The sequence below is a fragment of the Penicillium daleae genome, assembly GCF_028827525.1.
Source record: "Penicillium daleae strain IBT 16125 chromosome Unknown utg000009l_segment0_segment0, whole genome shotgun sequence".
NCBI lineage: Eukaryota > Fungi > Ascomycota > Eurotiomycetes > Eurotiales > Aspergillaceae > Penicillium > Penicillium daleae.
This window is the reverse complement of record NW_026623157.1, coordinates 228421-242044: the sequence shown is the minus strand read 5'-3', so window position 1 is coordinate 242044 and position 13624 is coordinate 228421. Positions and strand designations below refer to the sequence as shown.

At 49.4% G+C, this 13624-nt stretch overlaps 3 protein-coding genes across 3 annotated transcripts; 1 reads left to right on the top strand and 2 right to left on the bottom strand.

The window, feature by feature from the left end:
* Positions 1-231: 231 nt before the first annotated feature.
* On the bottom strand, positions 232-4133 carry N7458_011289 (DUF3433 domain-containing protein; the record flags this gene model as incomplete). Its single annotated transcript, XM_056914671.1, has 3 exons — positions 232-2081; positions 2165-3991; positions 4091-4133. 3 exons carry the CDS (start codon positions 4131-4133, stop codon positions 232-234), a joined length of 3720 nt encoding a protein of 1239 aa, XP_056759425.1.
* Positions 4134-7204: 3071 nt separating this feature from the next.
* Positions 7205-8486, top strand: N7458_011288 (alcohol dehydrogenase family protein; the record flags this gene model as incomplete). The annotated part of the gene is made up of 5 exons (XM_056914670.1): positions 7205-7323; positions 7380-8158; positions 8217-8268; positions 8318-8362; positions 8429-8486. The coding sequence occupies 5 exons, from the start codon at positions 7205-7207 to the stop codon at positions 8484-8486; spliced, it is 1053 nt and encodes a 350-aa protein (XP_056759424.1).
* A 2167-nt stretch (positions 8487-10653) lies between these two features.
* On the bottom strand, positions 10654-12923 carry N7458_011287 (glycoside hydrolase family 71 protein; the record flags this gene model as incomplete). The annotated part of the gene is made up of 6 exons (XM_056914669.1): positions 10654-10956; positions 11216-11289; positions 11355-11812; positions 11892-12117; positions 12186-12717; positions 12789-12923. The coding sequence occupies 6 exons, from the start codon at positions 12921-12923 to the stop codon at positions 10654-10656; spliced, it is 1728 nt and encodes a 575-aa protein (XP_056759423.1).
* Positions 12924-13624: the final 701 nt, after the last annotated feature.

Here is a 13624-nt window from a genome sequence, read left to right as displayed (position 1 = left end):
TCCAGATCCCCGTCACGCCAGCGAGGGGCATAGCCTTCCAAGCGCCGAGGCATTGCAGATCACTGTCAGAACCCGCTGACAGGTCTGAGCCATCTATGCATCCAAGCGCCGGTTCCATGATCAAACAGATGAGATAGTCTAGAAAACGCCAAATGCCCAAAATATACACAAATCGTGGTATCCAAGATAAAGAGAAAAATGTCGTCAATACATGATAAAGGGCGGGGTGGATTAGTTTCGCGGCCGAGACTGCTGGTTTGGCAACTCCTGCAGTTGGATGGATGTCGTTTTGCCCTCTTCCGACTCGGGGTCGTTTTGGGGAAGGTCAGATTGTGGTGGTATTTTGACGTCAGGAGGCTCTTCGTCGACAGCGAAGCGCCAACGACCATCCAGACCCATGAATTGTCGGAATGCGTACCTTTTGCCCAAGGTCGACAGGTGGTCACGCCGCTGAGAGTTGGTCCATTTGTAGGTGTCGCTGAAGTCGCCGAGCATGCGGCTATGTGCGATCCAGGGGATGATGGCACCAATGGACCGTGGCATTCGTGGGCCTCGGAATCGGCCATGGCGGGTGCCAAAGACCACAAGGACAACGAGTGTGTCGAAGGCGATGATTATCAAAGCAATGGCGAGCGACGGCACTGACGGCACCATGCCCCAAGTGCTTCGGATCACGGTAGCGTTGGCCGCGGTATGTGGATGCTTTAATGGTTGGAGGTAGATGTCGTGCCAGATAGAAAAGTAGGTGGCATAGACCCACTGATATACGACCTGAGTGAGGTCCGTGAAGCGATCAACATCGAGAGAATCGAAATCCGGATCTGCCCGCTGGTACAACCGTGCCACGAGGAAGCCAGCCCAGTCGTAGGAAGAGATATTATACGTCCCATTCTGAGAAGTGGTGTTGCCGACATAGCTCTCAGGAATGGCGACAAACACTTTATTGAACTGTCCTAGACTCACGGTCGCGTTCTCATACATTTCACCCGTGGTGATGGCTGTATTTGCAACGGAATCATGACCCTGGATCTGTCCCTTCTGGTCAAACGTAATCGAGTAATTCTGGAGGCGGACATGCGGTTCGCAATGTAAAGCAATCGTGTTGTTGTCGGTCACTGCTGTGTCAGCCATGTAGTTCCAGCGGCCAACAACAATGACACTCGAGGTTTGACAGATGTCCGAGTGAATCCTATCACTAGCAGACAGGAACTGAATGGACAAGGCGATCCCTTCATTCTTATTCTTCGGGGTAGGCATAGCGGCAACACATTCTTGGGATGAGTTGTGGAACATGCTATACTGCCAGTATTGATGACCAGAGGTTGCGTTATACACCAAACCATCGGCCGAGGAGAGCGGAGAGCACTGTAGTTGCGAACCAACGCCGAGAGTAGTGGCGCCATACATCACATCCGAATTACGGTTATGAATATGGAGCGGGATGAATGACTGGTTTGGGCTGGTCCAGGACAGCATAGGAACTCCACTCGTGATGCTTGTCTGGATCAAGTCATACTCTGTGAACTCCGCTGCAAAGTCGGTTCGCCAGAAGACAGATTGGCTATAGTTGGCAGTCAAGTCTTGGGTCGGGAGGGTTGAGGACGTCAGTTGCTGTGTGAACAACCCACCCGCCACGACCGTGAGAACCATATTGACGATACAGGCCAGAGAGACCAAGCCGAGCAAAGCATGTCGGTCGCGGATCGACTTGAACAAGATTACGAACGGGCTCTGGGAAGAGTAGTTCAGTGACAAGGAGACTTTGGCGGGGGCTTTTCCTCTTTGGAGATGGACCCAAGGCTCGAGAACGCTGAGGTTTCGATGAATGGAAGTACATAAGGAGCCAACGGAAGATGCGACCACAGAAGGCAGGAAGGAAAGGATGACCTGGAAGGATGTAGAATCGGTCTGCGTTAGATGTTTGAATCTGCCATCTCGGGCAAGCGAAGACACCACGAGCGCCATCAGGATAATGACAGCTGCTAGAGCTAAGAATTCAATGATAAAGAAAGGGATGAGCAGAAAATGAGGCATTGGGTCGGCGTGAACACGCAAATCTTCTCCGAGTTGCACTGGCGAACCTACACGAGAGAGAGAAAAAATGTGTCAGTCAGTTGATTGCTAGAGCGTGAGTAATTCAGCGACGAAATCAAAAGCCACTTACCATCCTCTGCAAGAATCTCCAGTCTGTTACCGGATGGGCCAGGGCGCCAATAGCAGCGGGCCTTCTTGAAGATACGACGCATCTGGCGAGTGGAGAATTGATGGAACTCAACATGAGGCTCTGCTAGGACATTGGAGGGATGGAAAATATCGGCAGCAATACTGCACATGGCGCCGATAGATCCGGGGTCGCTCTGGAGAAAGGTCTCTCGTGAGCGGTATAGGAAAAGAAGATAGACAGTAGTCAAAGTGGCCAAGGCCAAAATGAGCTCAGACCATAATGCGGCGAATTGCACGACGGCAATTGCAACTTGGTTAGTGACCCGAGTGGCTGAAACCACGGTGGGCTGAATGTCAGGATCGAAAAGTCGACCGAGGGTCAGGACAAAGGTTTGTTCCACGTCGCGAGTGATCTTTGTTTCAAACTCAGATTCGGTCATCAAGGTGGATGTGTCCAGGATGAGAAGGGGTTGAAGTTCACCGAGCTCCTGACTGATCACGGGCAATTCAGTCACGGCGCGACTACCAGTGGTAGCATTGTCACGAATAAAGAGCATGTCGCTGGTATACGGAGCCCGTTGGGAGAGGAGAGCTTGGAAGTGCTCGATGTTGAACTCCGAGCTGGTTAGGGTCTGGGTGGTGGAGGGTTTGACGTGGAGGCTTTCGATGGAACTGTTGGAATGCATCGAGACACTGGCTTGAGCCTTGTGATATGTAATGTCGCAAGCAAAGGCTACACCGGATGCTGTGTACGTGGAAGAGTCAGACTCGGATTCGGTAGCATTGACACCGATCACCATCCCGTATAGATCGTATGGGTCACATCCGGTCAGGTTGAATGCCCGTGAGCGATCTCGATAGGCAGATTCTGCGGCGCTGCTGATGACAGGCTCCCAATAGCGGACTTGGAGATAATCGGTGGAGGGAAAGAAAACGCTGTCGTACGAAAAGTCCAGCTTGCACGAGGTAGCATGACCATAGGCATCGTCGAGGTCGATGCCGGAAGCGTTCCACGAAACGGTTGGATAGCCGTGGTCCGGTGTGTTGATCGTGACGGACAATTTGTTATCGAGAGGCATATTTTCACAAGTGACCTGGGCCCAATAGACTTCTTGATCCAGATTCCACAGTGTATCATCCTCCTCCTCGTTTGTGTTGTTGGGGATCTCCACGGGGGCGATGGCATATTCCGTCGACCGCGACCGGCGCGCTTGTTCGTCCGCCGACAGAACCGAATCGACAGTGTTGTTGGCCTGGGTGGACATCCATGTTGCTTGCGTTTCGAGATCGACCAGGACCGGCCAGCTTTTCATTGAGACTCGACTCTTCACAGTCACTTCCCGCAGTTCAAAGACGGTACTGTGCAAGGCCGGGAGAATCAGACGGATCGACAATGTTAGCACCGAGACCCACAGAACAATCCAGTGCCGACGACGGGCCGCATTGATGGGAGTGAGGATGGTTTGACCGAAGTTATAATTGATAAAAAGGACCGTGGCAGGCGCGCCTTGAGGAAGCGAGAGTTGGAAGTACGGTTCGAGGCGTAGAACATCGAAATCGGTGACCGTCCAGATCATGACCAGCACCAGGGCGACAATGATGGGCACATAATTATAGGCAAATGATTGCAAGGCCGAGACCTCGTCGGTATCGCTGAAGAAGACCAACCCTCCGCGGCGATGGCTATATTGTCGTAGACCCTCGAGGGCCAGAAGCATGAACAGCAAGAGAGAGACGAGGGAGATGAGGTAGGGCGGGCGCAAAGCTAGCGGACGCCAGCCTCGACGCTGAGGAGCAACGAGGGGAGCACAAAATGGTGCGATGAACGCTGGAGGATCACATTGTTAGATCAATTCACGCTGTCGCTGGGGACCGGAGGAAAGTAACTGGGTGCAAGGGTGGAAGGATTGAAAACTGTCGCACTCACCAGCCAATTGAGCCCGGAACCCCCCGCAGCGCCTCAGGTCCATCGACGGACATGCTGGATGGACTGAGCCCGACAGGCGAGGAGGCGAGCGCGGGGAGACGACGAGCATCTCCGGAAAGGCAGAAGGGCTAGTAGGCGGAGGAGAGGGAGAGCGAGCAACGGCGGGCCATAGTCGAGGAGGGATGCTTGAAGGAGATGCCCAGATGATGGGAGGAGATTCGAATATATCCAGAGAGACCAGAAGGAACGAAGAATGACGAACGAAGTACGACGAACGAAGAACGAACAAAGGGGGGTTGGGGGGTTGTGGTTGTTCAGCGGAGAAAGGCCAAGAAAAGCTCAGCAGGGCTCCGGAGTGGTCGGCAGGGACATGACGTGCGTGAGAGACGAACTGGCGATTGGATGGATGGAGTCAGGGCTTGGCCTTTGGGGACAAGGATTGAACCAATTTGGACGAGTTGAGAATAATACTGTAAGAACAATAGTACAGTAGTCGGTAAGCAGAAGAAGGAGGATCTGAGGGATCTGAAGATTGAGGGTGCTGGTTGGTTGAGCTTGGAGTTGCCGGGTCGCCGGGTCGCCGGTCTCGTCCAGCACTCAGGACGGAGTACAGCGCTTTGTATGGTACTCGGTATGGGGGCCATGTACTCCGTCCCCAACTTCCCAAGTGTCTCTGGATGGGCCGCGCGGTCGCGTGGGGCCGATCAGCCACTTTCTCGCTGCTTTTTGGGCTGTTCGGGCTCCGCCGATTGGAGGGAGGAACGTTGGTTTGGTGCTTGGACAGTTACTGTAGTTAGTTAACTAGTTTATTTCAGTCCTTGCGTCAAAGGTCCAACGAAACAGAAATTTCTCCGGATACGTCGTGGCTGAACTCTGTCTCTCCGACCATTAGCCGTGTACGAACTACGAAGGATAGAGTACTCTAGCTCCAGTCCAGTACGAGAGTACTTCCATGATTGTTCTCCTCCTCGTATGCCGGAAATCCTCCGAACCTCGTACAAACCGTACGAGAGACTATCCTCCCTACCTATTTATCGTACGGTGTATAGCTGACTCCTACCCGGTGACTCCCATGGATGGTGGGAGGGTCCCTGATCCAGAAGAACGGGGACCAAATAATCAGGATCGACAATGATGATATAATAATCCGGTAGTACCTCATCCTCATACAATATGATTCCAGAAATAAGATTTTTCTTGGCGAGATGTTAAAACCGGATTTTCGTTGGAGAGAGACTCGCTGGTCGGAAGTCTTGGCACTCGGCCTTGTTCTCCTCCGTTGAACACTCAACCTGCAGTACTATACATACTTCTACATGACAGCCATCTAAGCGAATGTGATGGCGCTCTCTAGAAGCTTTTTTTATTATTGAATTCAAAGTACAATAGGCTGATGTCCCAATCTGGCCCAGCCGAGTCCCAAATCAGCTCAGAACCTCTCCTCTTTGAGTCCATTCAGTACAGTATTTGGATCAATATGGCCCTAGAGGGTCATCTTGACCGACGATATTCCCAGACTCACAAGAACGAGTCCACTACTCTCTCTACTCTCTCCTCTTTCTCCTTGTTCGGCTCTCTCTGTCTCCCACGTGGGCGATAGTCTCCTCCTCCCTATCCGCCCCTTGCCCTGAGCCCCTCTGCCGGCACCGCCGACAACCGTGGCTAGTAGTCGCTACTGTACTCTTTGGTCCCCGTTCCCGTCACCAGGTGGCTAGTGATCACTCAAAGATTTCATGTTGATTTACTCGGGGAGGTATCCTCTCAATGCCGTGGCAATTGTCCTTAAAACTGGAGGCCTAACTCGGCAATCGTCTGTCATTCAAGATCTTGTTAGTCGTTGGGTCCGTGCGTTGTCCAGTTGGTGTCGAACGCCCATATTCTTTGAAGCTATTCGATTTACTTCCAAATTATTGAGATCCATATTCCAGATCTCCAATTCTAAACTAGGTTACTCAAGCTTCTTCAAAACTACCTGTAGCCCCTACCTAACCCTGTATTCTATCTTCTACGCCGTCATCACCACATGCGAGAGCCAGCTCGGATCGAAGGGGTCGGTGGACTTGAGAAGCGATTTGTCCAGTGCTAGCACCTACCGATTTCCAGTATTGAGTACCAACATGTAGCCCAAGCAAATGAGGACGTAAATGTTTTTCACAAATCATCTTGAGGGGATTTTGTAGTGAATTCTAGGGCCTCTTCGGGTGTGAAACACGCCAACGTGCCGGATAAATATCGGGGTGATGGGTGTCGTTCAATATACTCCAAGGCAACTGGACACTTGGTCAACCTGTTACTTTCGCGAGAATACAACGTCAATGTCTGTGTTGAGTAAAAATTGTGGTTTTGCTCTGTCTGAGAATTCCCAGGACATCTAATCGCAGAGGGAGTGAGTACATACACTGGAAGACATACTTACTTTGCTTATTGTGTGAAGATGGCCGAGTACTGGACCTACCGAGCTGATTCGCACAAACTCCCAAGGTCCCCAATCAACACACATCCACCAGATAAATAATATCTCATACATCCTCCTACTTGATAGATTCTGTGGAATTGATGCCTTCAATATCCAGCCAAGTCTTACCTAATTTAATCCTAGGGATGAGGGGTCTCTCGCTAGGGCCACCAGGTTAAAGGCATCTAAAGAGATGGATCAACCACCCATGACTACTTGACACGCCAATGGAAGCCACCGTCTCGACATGGAGACATAGCCCAATCGATAAGTTAAAAAAGCGAAACCACTAGCGATGGCATGCAACAAGAACATGGAGAACATACATCCGCATTGAAGCCACGGCAAGCAGTTCTCAGAATAACTTAGCCGTGCAATCTGACCCGCCATCACAAAATATCAACCGCAATTCTTCAAAAAAAGCCACTAACAGTTGTCATTGCACCCAGTCGAGACCTGAATAGAAGCCCGCGGCCTCTCAAGCCCTCCCGTCAAGAGACCGAGCATAGCCGAGGTACAAACGTGACTTGAGGTAGCTCAACCCCTCAGAACGACAACGCAACTTTCGAGTAAGAACTGCGACACGACACTGCTCACTTGCAAATCCAAATCGACAAACGAAACGATTTCTTAGGCATTTTCACATTGAATTAACTGATATGCAAGCGGTTGTCTTCAAGGGTCCGTTGCAGGTCGCTCTGGAACAGCGACCTCGACCACAGATTCAAGATCCAACGGATGCAATCTTGAAAGTGCGATACACTGCACTATGTGGAAGGTAAGCTATGGATTCATAAATGACCAAATGCACCATAGATGCTGAACACCACGCAGTGAACTACACGTCTTTCGAGGGCACCAATCCTCGGGAACGGGGTTTATTATGGGCCATGAGTTTACCGGTGAGGTGGTCGAGGTCGGAGCCAACGTTCGCTCTTTCAAGCAAGGCGACCGTGTGGTCTCTCCCTTTACCGTCAGTTGCGGCGAGTGCTTCTACTGTTCCAGTGGATTCTCTTCCCGTTGTGCGCGGGGACAATTGTATGGAAGTGCGGTGCTGGATGGCGGACAGGCCGAGTATGTCCGAGTCCCGTTGGCGGAATCAACCTTGTTCCACGCGCCCGCTGCGATCGATGAGAAGAAGCTCGTCCTGATGGCAGACATCTTTCCGACCGGCTTTTTTGCTGCGAGCAATGCATTCCGGGGACTTGAACCCCAGGTAATCCAGAATAGCACCGTGTTGTTGTTTGGATGTGGGCCTGTGGGAATCTGTGCCCTGGTCAGCGCTTTGGAGCATCGCCCCAAACATTTGATTGCGATTGATAGCGTTCCGTCACGGCTACAGCTTGCGCAGAGTCTTGGAGCCGAGTCATGGAACTTCCAGGAGAACGAAGCTGGTCTCCGCGAAAGAGTCAAGGAACTGACCGATGGTCGGGGCGCGGATGTTGTCATTGAAGTCGTGGGCCATAGTAGCGCGCTACGGATGGGATTCGAGATGCTTCGTCCCTGGGGAGTACTTTCCAGCGTCGGTGTGCACAATGGCGAGATTCCATGGACTGGCAACGAGGCCTATGGGAAGAACCTGCGTCTGCAGATGGGACGATGCCCCGTTCGCAGTAAGACCCGCGTCTCCTAGTCGCCTGGGCTGGATTTGGAGCATGCTGACCGTTTTAGGTATTTTCGGGGACGCAATGGAACTGTTGGCTAAGAAGCAGGATGTGCTGAAGTAAGTATCTGGCGGAATGATCCCCTTTCAGAAGGCTGACTCGGAATAGTTTCATGTCCGAGGACATTCGCCCGCTGTCTCAAGCTGTGCAAGCGTAAGTAGTGGGGCCCTCGCTGAGAGCATAACCGCCAAGATGATACATAGCTCACCACATTCGCAGATATGATGATTTCAACCAGATGAAATCACAGAAAGTGATTTTCGAGGCCGATAAGTAGTTTAAGCTATGGGAAGAGCCATCTATACGGCTACTCTTCCTGAGTCCATATGTCAATAACCACCTTGACATGACTGGACCTGTCACTATGCGGGTCAACTGAACACACAAGTTTAAGCATGGCAGTTGTCATTGCTGCGGACTAGAGGCGATGTAGTAGTTAACCAGGAAAGGATCAGTATGCACAGGAAGATAGGATGGATTGATCAATGATCAATACAGTACATCCTATTTTAAGCTTCCTTGGAGGGTTTAAATGCCGAGGAGCGATGGTCGATCCAGTGGGTCAACATACGTTGCGTGGGGCTTATCTATTTTATCAATCATAAACATGCATTGTTTGTATAATCTGGTTGCAATTCAAGCGAATGATCTCATCAGTGGGATACGTAACTACTACTGTACAGTAGTACGACGGACTACTGGAGGTATGATTATTATTTCAGGGGTCTTTCCGATCACCAACCCTGGACTGGGACCTGGACTTCAATCTCCGGCGCTAAAACCCGACATCTCCGGTCGCGTGGACACGAATTTCTTTTCGTTTACGGTGGTCGAGTATGAGAATTGAGATTAGGGTTTTGGGTAGAACTGGACACGTACAACGCTTGACTGATTCATTGGGATCGTTGGATTTCACGCGACTGATGTACCACTTGAATCTATATTGACGTTCTTCAAGACCCGTCTGCCCCATACTAAATGTGCATTTGGATGAGTACTACCGCTCTGCTACATTTTTTATAAACGTGTGGTCGTCGTGTTTTTGCCACCAAATGTCCATGTCTCGAGCGACCGCACGTGTTAATATCAAATCAAGCATTGGAATTTTCAAGGCTGGAGGAGCAAAAGAAAATCCGAGTTCAATATATCTAGAGAACAAAGAGCAGAAGGAAAATCCTCGTGGCTTACATGGGCCGAATAGATAAATGAAAAAGCATACTACCAAGAGTGGCAGGGCAGCTAGGGAAGCCACAGTACCTTTTTGCCGTTCAACGCTATCCACTGCCCCTCCACAACGGAGATCTCCAGATCCACGCCAGGTGAATCACTGTGATCACCTCGGTATTGGTGATCAAAGGACTCCAGTTTGGTCATGATACGGGAACCATCCTGAGAAAAGTCAGGCCTAGTGATAGTCCCTTCAACGCTCGGGATATCTCATCAGTGCTCGACTGCAGCAGCTGCCCGTCCGGTGAAAATGCCACTGATCGAATTAAATCCGAGTGGCCCTCAAAAGTCAGCTTTTGTATATATTCATGGAGGTTGAATAATACCGGCAGAATAGGCTTGGCACGGCAGAAAAAATCTAGGGTATTTCAAACTTTTGAATACCCACTGAGTACAGTGATGTGCCATAAGTTTTTAATACACCTAGACCCATATTTCCTACCGCTGATAGCGCCATCACCATTAATCCGGAAAAAGAACAGGATCAAAAATAGAAATTGACACCTTTGAAAGCCATATTAACAACAAAAACCCAAATACTGAAAGAACTGGGCCTTTGTCCAATTTTCCAGACTTGACAACAGCTCAAGACAACAAACAAGCATGTCTACACAGTCAAAGCTCGTCAACAATGGCGAGATCACCCAGTGATAAAAAATCAATTGAGTGAAGGACAATGATGCTCTGAATTATTTGTCACGTATACTCTGGAAAACCACGCGAAGAAGGGACAAGGCGAACACTTGCAATCGAGTACTACACAATCACACTTAAATATGCTGTAGGGGATAAAAGACCATACGGGATAGAGTATGCAGAGCGCTTGAAAGATTTCAAACGATATACCTTCAGTCAGTGCCATCAGACACGTCCTAGCCCAGACATTGGTCAACTCCGGCGTCGAGGGAGTTGAAGTGGTGTAGGAGGGTAACCAGGACCTAGAAGTAGCGTAAGGAACAGACTCAAAAGAAGCTGACTCGAGATAAGAGCCTTTTGAGAAAGTATTCACTGATGACGACGCTAAGCGGAGCTGATGAAATTAAGAAATATAAGAAACTCGGAAACTTGGAGCGTAAAGTTAAAAATACGAAGAACAAAGTAGTCAATCAATTTCTCTTACGTCAGAGTCAATCTCCCATTTGATTGCAGGTGCCTGTAGCTCAATTTCTCAGCACTGTACGTCTCTAACCAAGTCACAGCCAATTTCAACAACCTCATCACTCACGCAGTGGTGCAGGCCGTTGGGGGGCAATATCCATGCTCACAAGCAAAAATACAAAGACCCAAATACGAGTCATCTTCTCCAGGTAGAGGAATTCCTCGAACTCCAGTAGATGGCGGAGCTGGAATGGAGGCTCCGTATTGAATACAACTGCAAGGCCCAGGGGGACAATATCCAAATTGGCAGCAGAAGACGCAGAGCCCAACGTAGTTCCCTGGCCCCGTTCCGCCAGTACAGACGTTGCCGCCACTAGTTCCATTACTACCACCGCCTCCCGTTGCGCAGCTCGTGGCTGAAACTGTGAGTGTCTGAGTATGAGTAGCCGATTGAGTGAATGTGGCAGTAAATGTATGTATTATTGTGGATGTGTACGCTTGGCAAGGGGTGGTTGGAGGAATACTTGAGCAAGTAGAGGTAGAGGTAGTAGTAGTGCTCGATGTGCTTGTAGTGACAGAAGTAGTAGAAGTGCCAGAGGTAGAAATCGTCGTCGTCGAGGTGATGCTTGCAGTGGTCGGAGGCACTGTCCCGAGCGACGGTGATGCCTCGCAAGTTTGTACGCGCAGGCCCTGACGAAATGAGCTGAGACCATCAGGTTGAAGGGGATCGCTAAACTCGGTAGGCAAAGTTCCAACTATTTGATTCTGGATTAGAGTAGCCTTTTAGAAAGCCCAAGACCAGCAAAATTAACAATCTCACCGTAGGCATTGAAGTTGTACAGGCCGCACACACAACCATCTATGATTGGCTTCAGACTGGTACCTGAGAGAATATCCTGACCATTCCGACTGACAGAGAAGCTCTGAATGCCAACATGCATGGGTATTGCTTGTGCGGAGACTCCAATAGGGGCATCATAGGCATAGACTGTTCCTCCACTGTTAACGTGAACAGAGGCCGGCACAGTCAATAAAGATACAACAAAGACTGAGTCTTCCATGGATTCCCAGCCATTGGGCCGCCCAAGGAAGTAGTTTCCGCTGTCGTTATTGGCCGGGACCATACAAGTGTCAGTCGAGTCACAATTGACATTCCGTGGAGCTGGTCGATACCAGTAGACAAGCTGGTCAGATTTGATGTAGCTGGCTACTGAGGATGCCCCGGCTTTGAATGCCGTAATGAAGGGTTTGGATATATCAAGCCATCCATCATGGGGCCTGTGTATGTTATTCAAGTTGTCAGCGTGATGTGAAAGGCAACAAGTAACAAACAATGGAGTGTAGATATGTGACATACATATCGTTAACCCATTTGGAGGCCCCATCGTCAGTATGTTGGGACTGAAGAGGCCCAATGTAGTGAGATTCGCCGTAGTCATTCCACGTCACGATTTCAATGAACCGAGGCCCTAGAGTCAAAATCTCATTCCATCGATCATACCACAGAAGGTCAGACGGAAAGACCCAGTTCTTGCTGTAGGATACTTCGGGGCCAAAATGAGTGAAAAACCAGGGTGATACAGCTGTTTGAACAGATCAGATACTTGATGAAATGGATATTGATTGAAATGTTGAAGAAAGATCAACTGACGCGCAACATATGCTTTTCCACCCAAAGCACTGATGTATTCGTGATCACCATCTGCAACAGAGATATTCTGTCCAGGAGTGGGAGCTTTGTTCTGGCCGTTGTTGGGCCATGCCATCCAATTCAAAAGACCGTCTACGGCCGAAAGGTTTGTGCCGTAGGATGGGTGAAAATTCGGCGCGAAAAATATTGGTTTCCCAACTGAAGCCCGAAGGTCGGCGACATTCAAGTCGTCTCCGGCGAACGTGGATACAAAAATCTTGTTATCTACCATCAACTGAGCCGGCAGGCTGGCATATTGAGCAATCTTTTGACCGATCTCCTGTACTTGTCCCGTATGCCACCAATTAAAATCGAAGGACAGAAATAAGTTCATTCCATTTTGAGAGGCAGACGCGTACGCGAACTGTAATTGCTGATCGGTGTAAGGGTCGACACCAATATTCAGAGCAAAGGCATCAATTCCCAGCGAGCTAGCTCGCTTCATATCATCGTCATAATCAGATGCACTGCTCCTGTCACTCGTTATTCCGATCTTAATTGCATGTCAGCTTCTTTTACGTATCCATACCAGCCATTTGCCACTGATTAGTTATGGGGACTGACCATAAAGTGTGCGAACACTAGCCGGTCGGAGGCCTCGCCTTGGTCACTATGTGCGTTGGTACCCCTTCCTGGGAGGGACCAGGTCACCATGACCAAGGTGGATATGATGATCATGATACTCGCTTTCCTCACCATTTTGACCTATCTGATAGCTTATAGAATTGAAGAACAAATTGAATTGCTTCACAAACCAACCAAAAAGCTCATTCTTAAATGAAAGAGACCATCACTCATGTCTTTATAAAGCCGCATAAGACCCCGAAGTGGATATAATCCTAAGATGCACCTGATCTTCGGAGTGTAACTCCATGATGACCAGACTCAAGTGAAAGATCTTTACATATGCAGACACACCAATGTAGTTTAGTTTGAAGGCGAGTGGATAAAGCTCATTCATGTTAAGTCGCATTTGACTCATTTAGGGTCCTGACCCACGCTCTTTTCTTACCATTAGTCTTTTGCTGACAGCTAACGACAGGCAGTTATGAGTAAAATTTCGGATTCGCATAGGGCTATACCGTGATTCATAAAAAGCGCGACATTTCAAAAACAAGGCTGAGTAATAATGATTGAGTCAAAAATAGAATGAAGTCTATGTTCGGCTTATTTTACTCCAACAACCGAACTCTCCTTTCTGAAGATAGGTTACTTGGGCTGTGATTGTGCTACGCTGTATCTCTCCCCGCACAAGACCCTGATGATTTGACCGTCACCCGCGGATGGGGTAACATTCCGAATGTAACCCAGACATGCATTTACCCTACGTGAGAAGCTATGTGATACCTAAGGCACTTGACTGGAGCATGTCTGCGGAAGCATGTGTATCGAAGACTTGG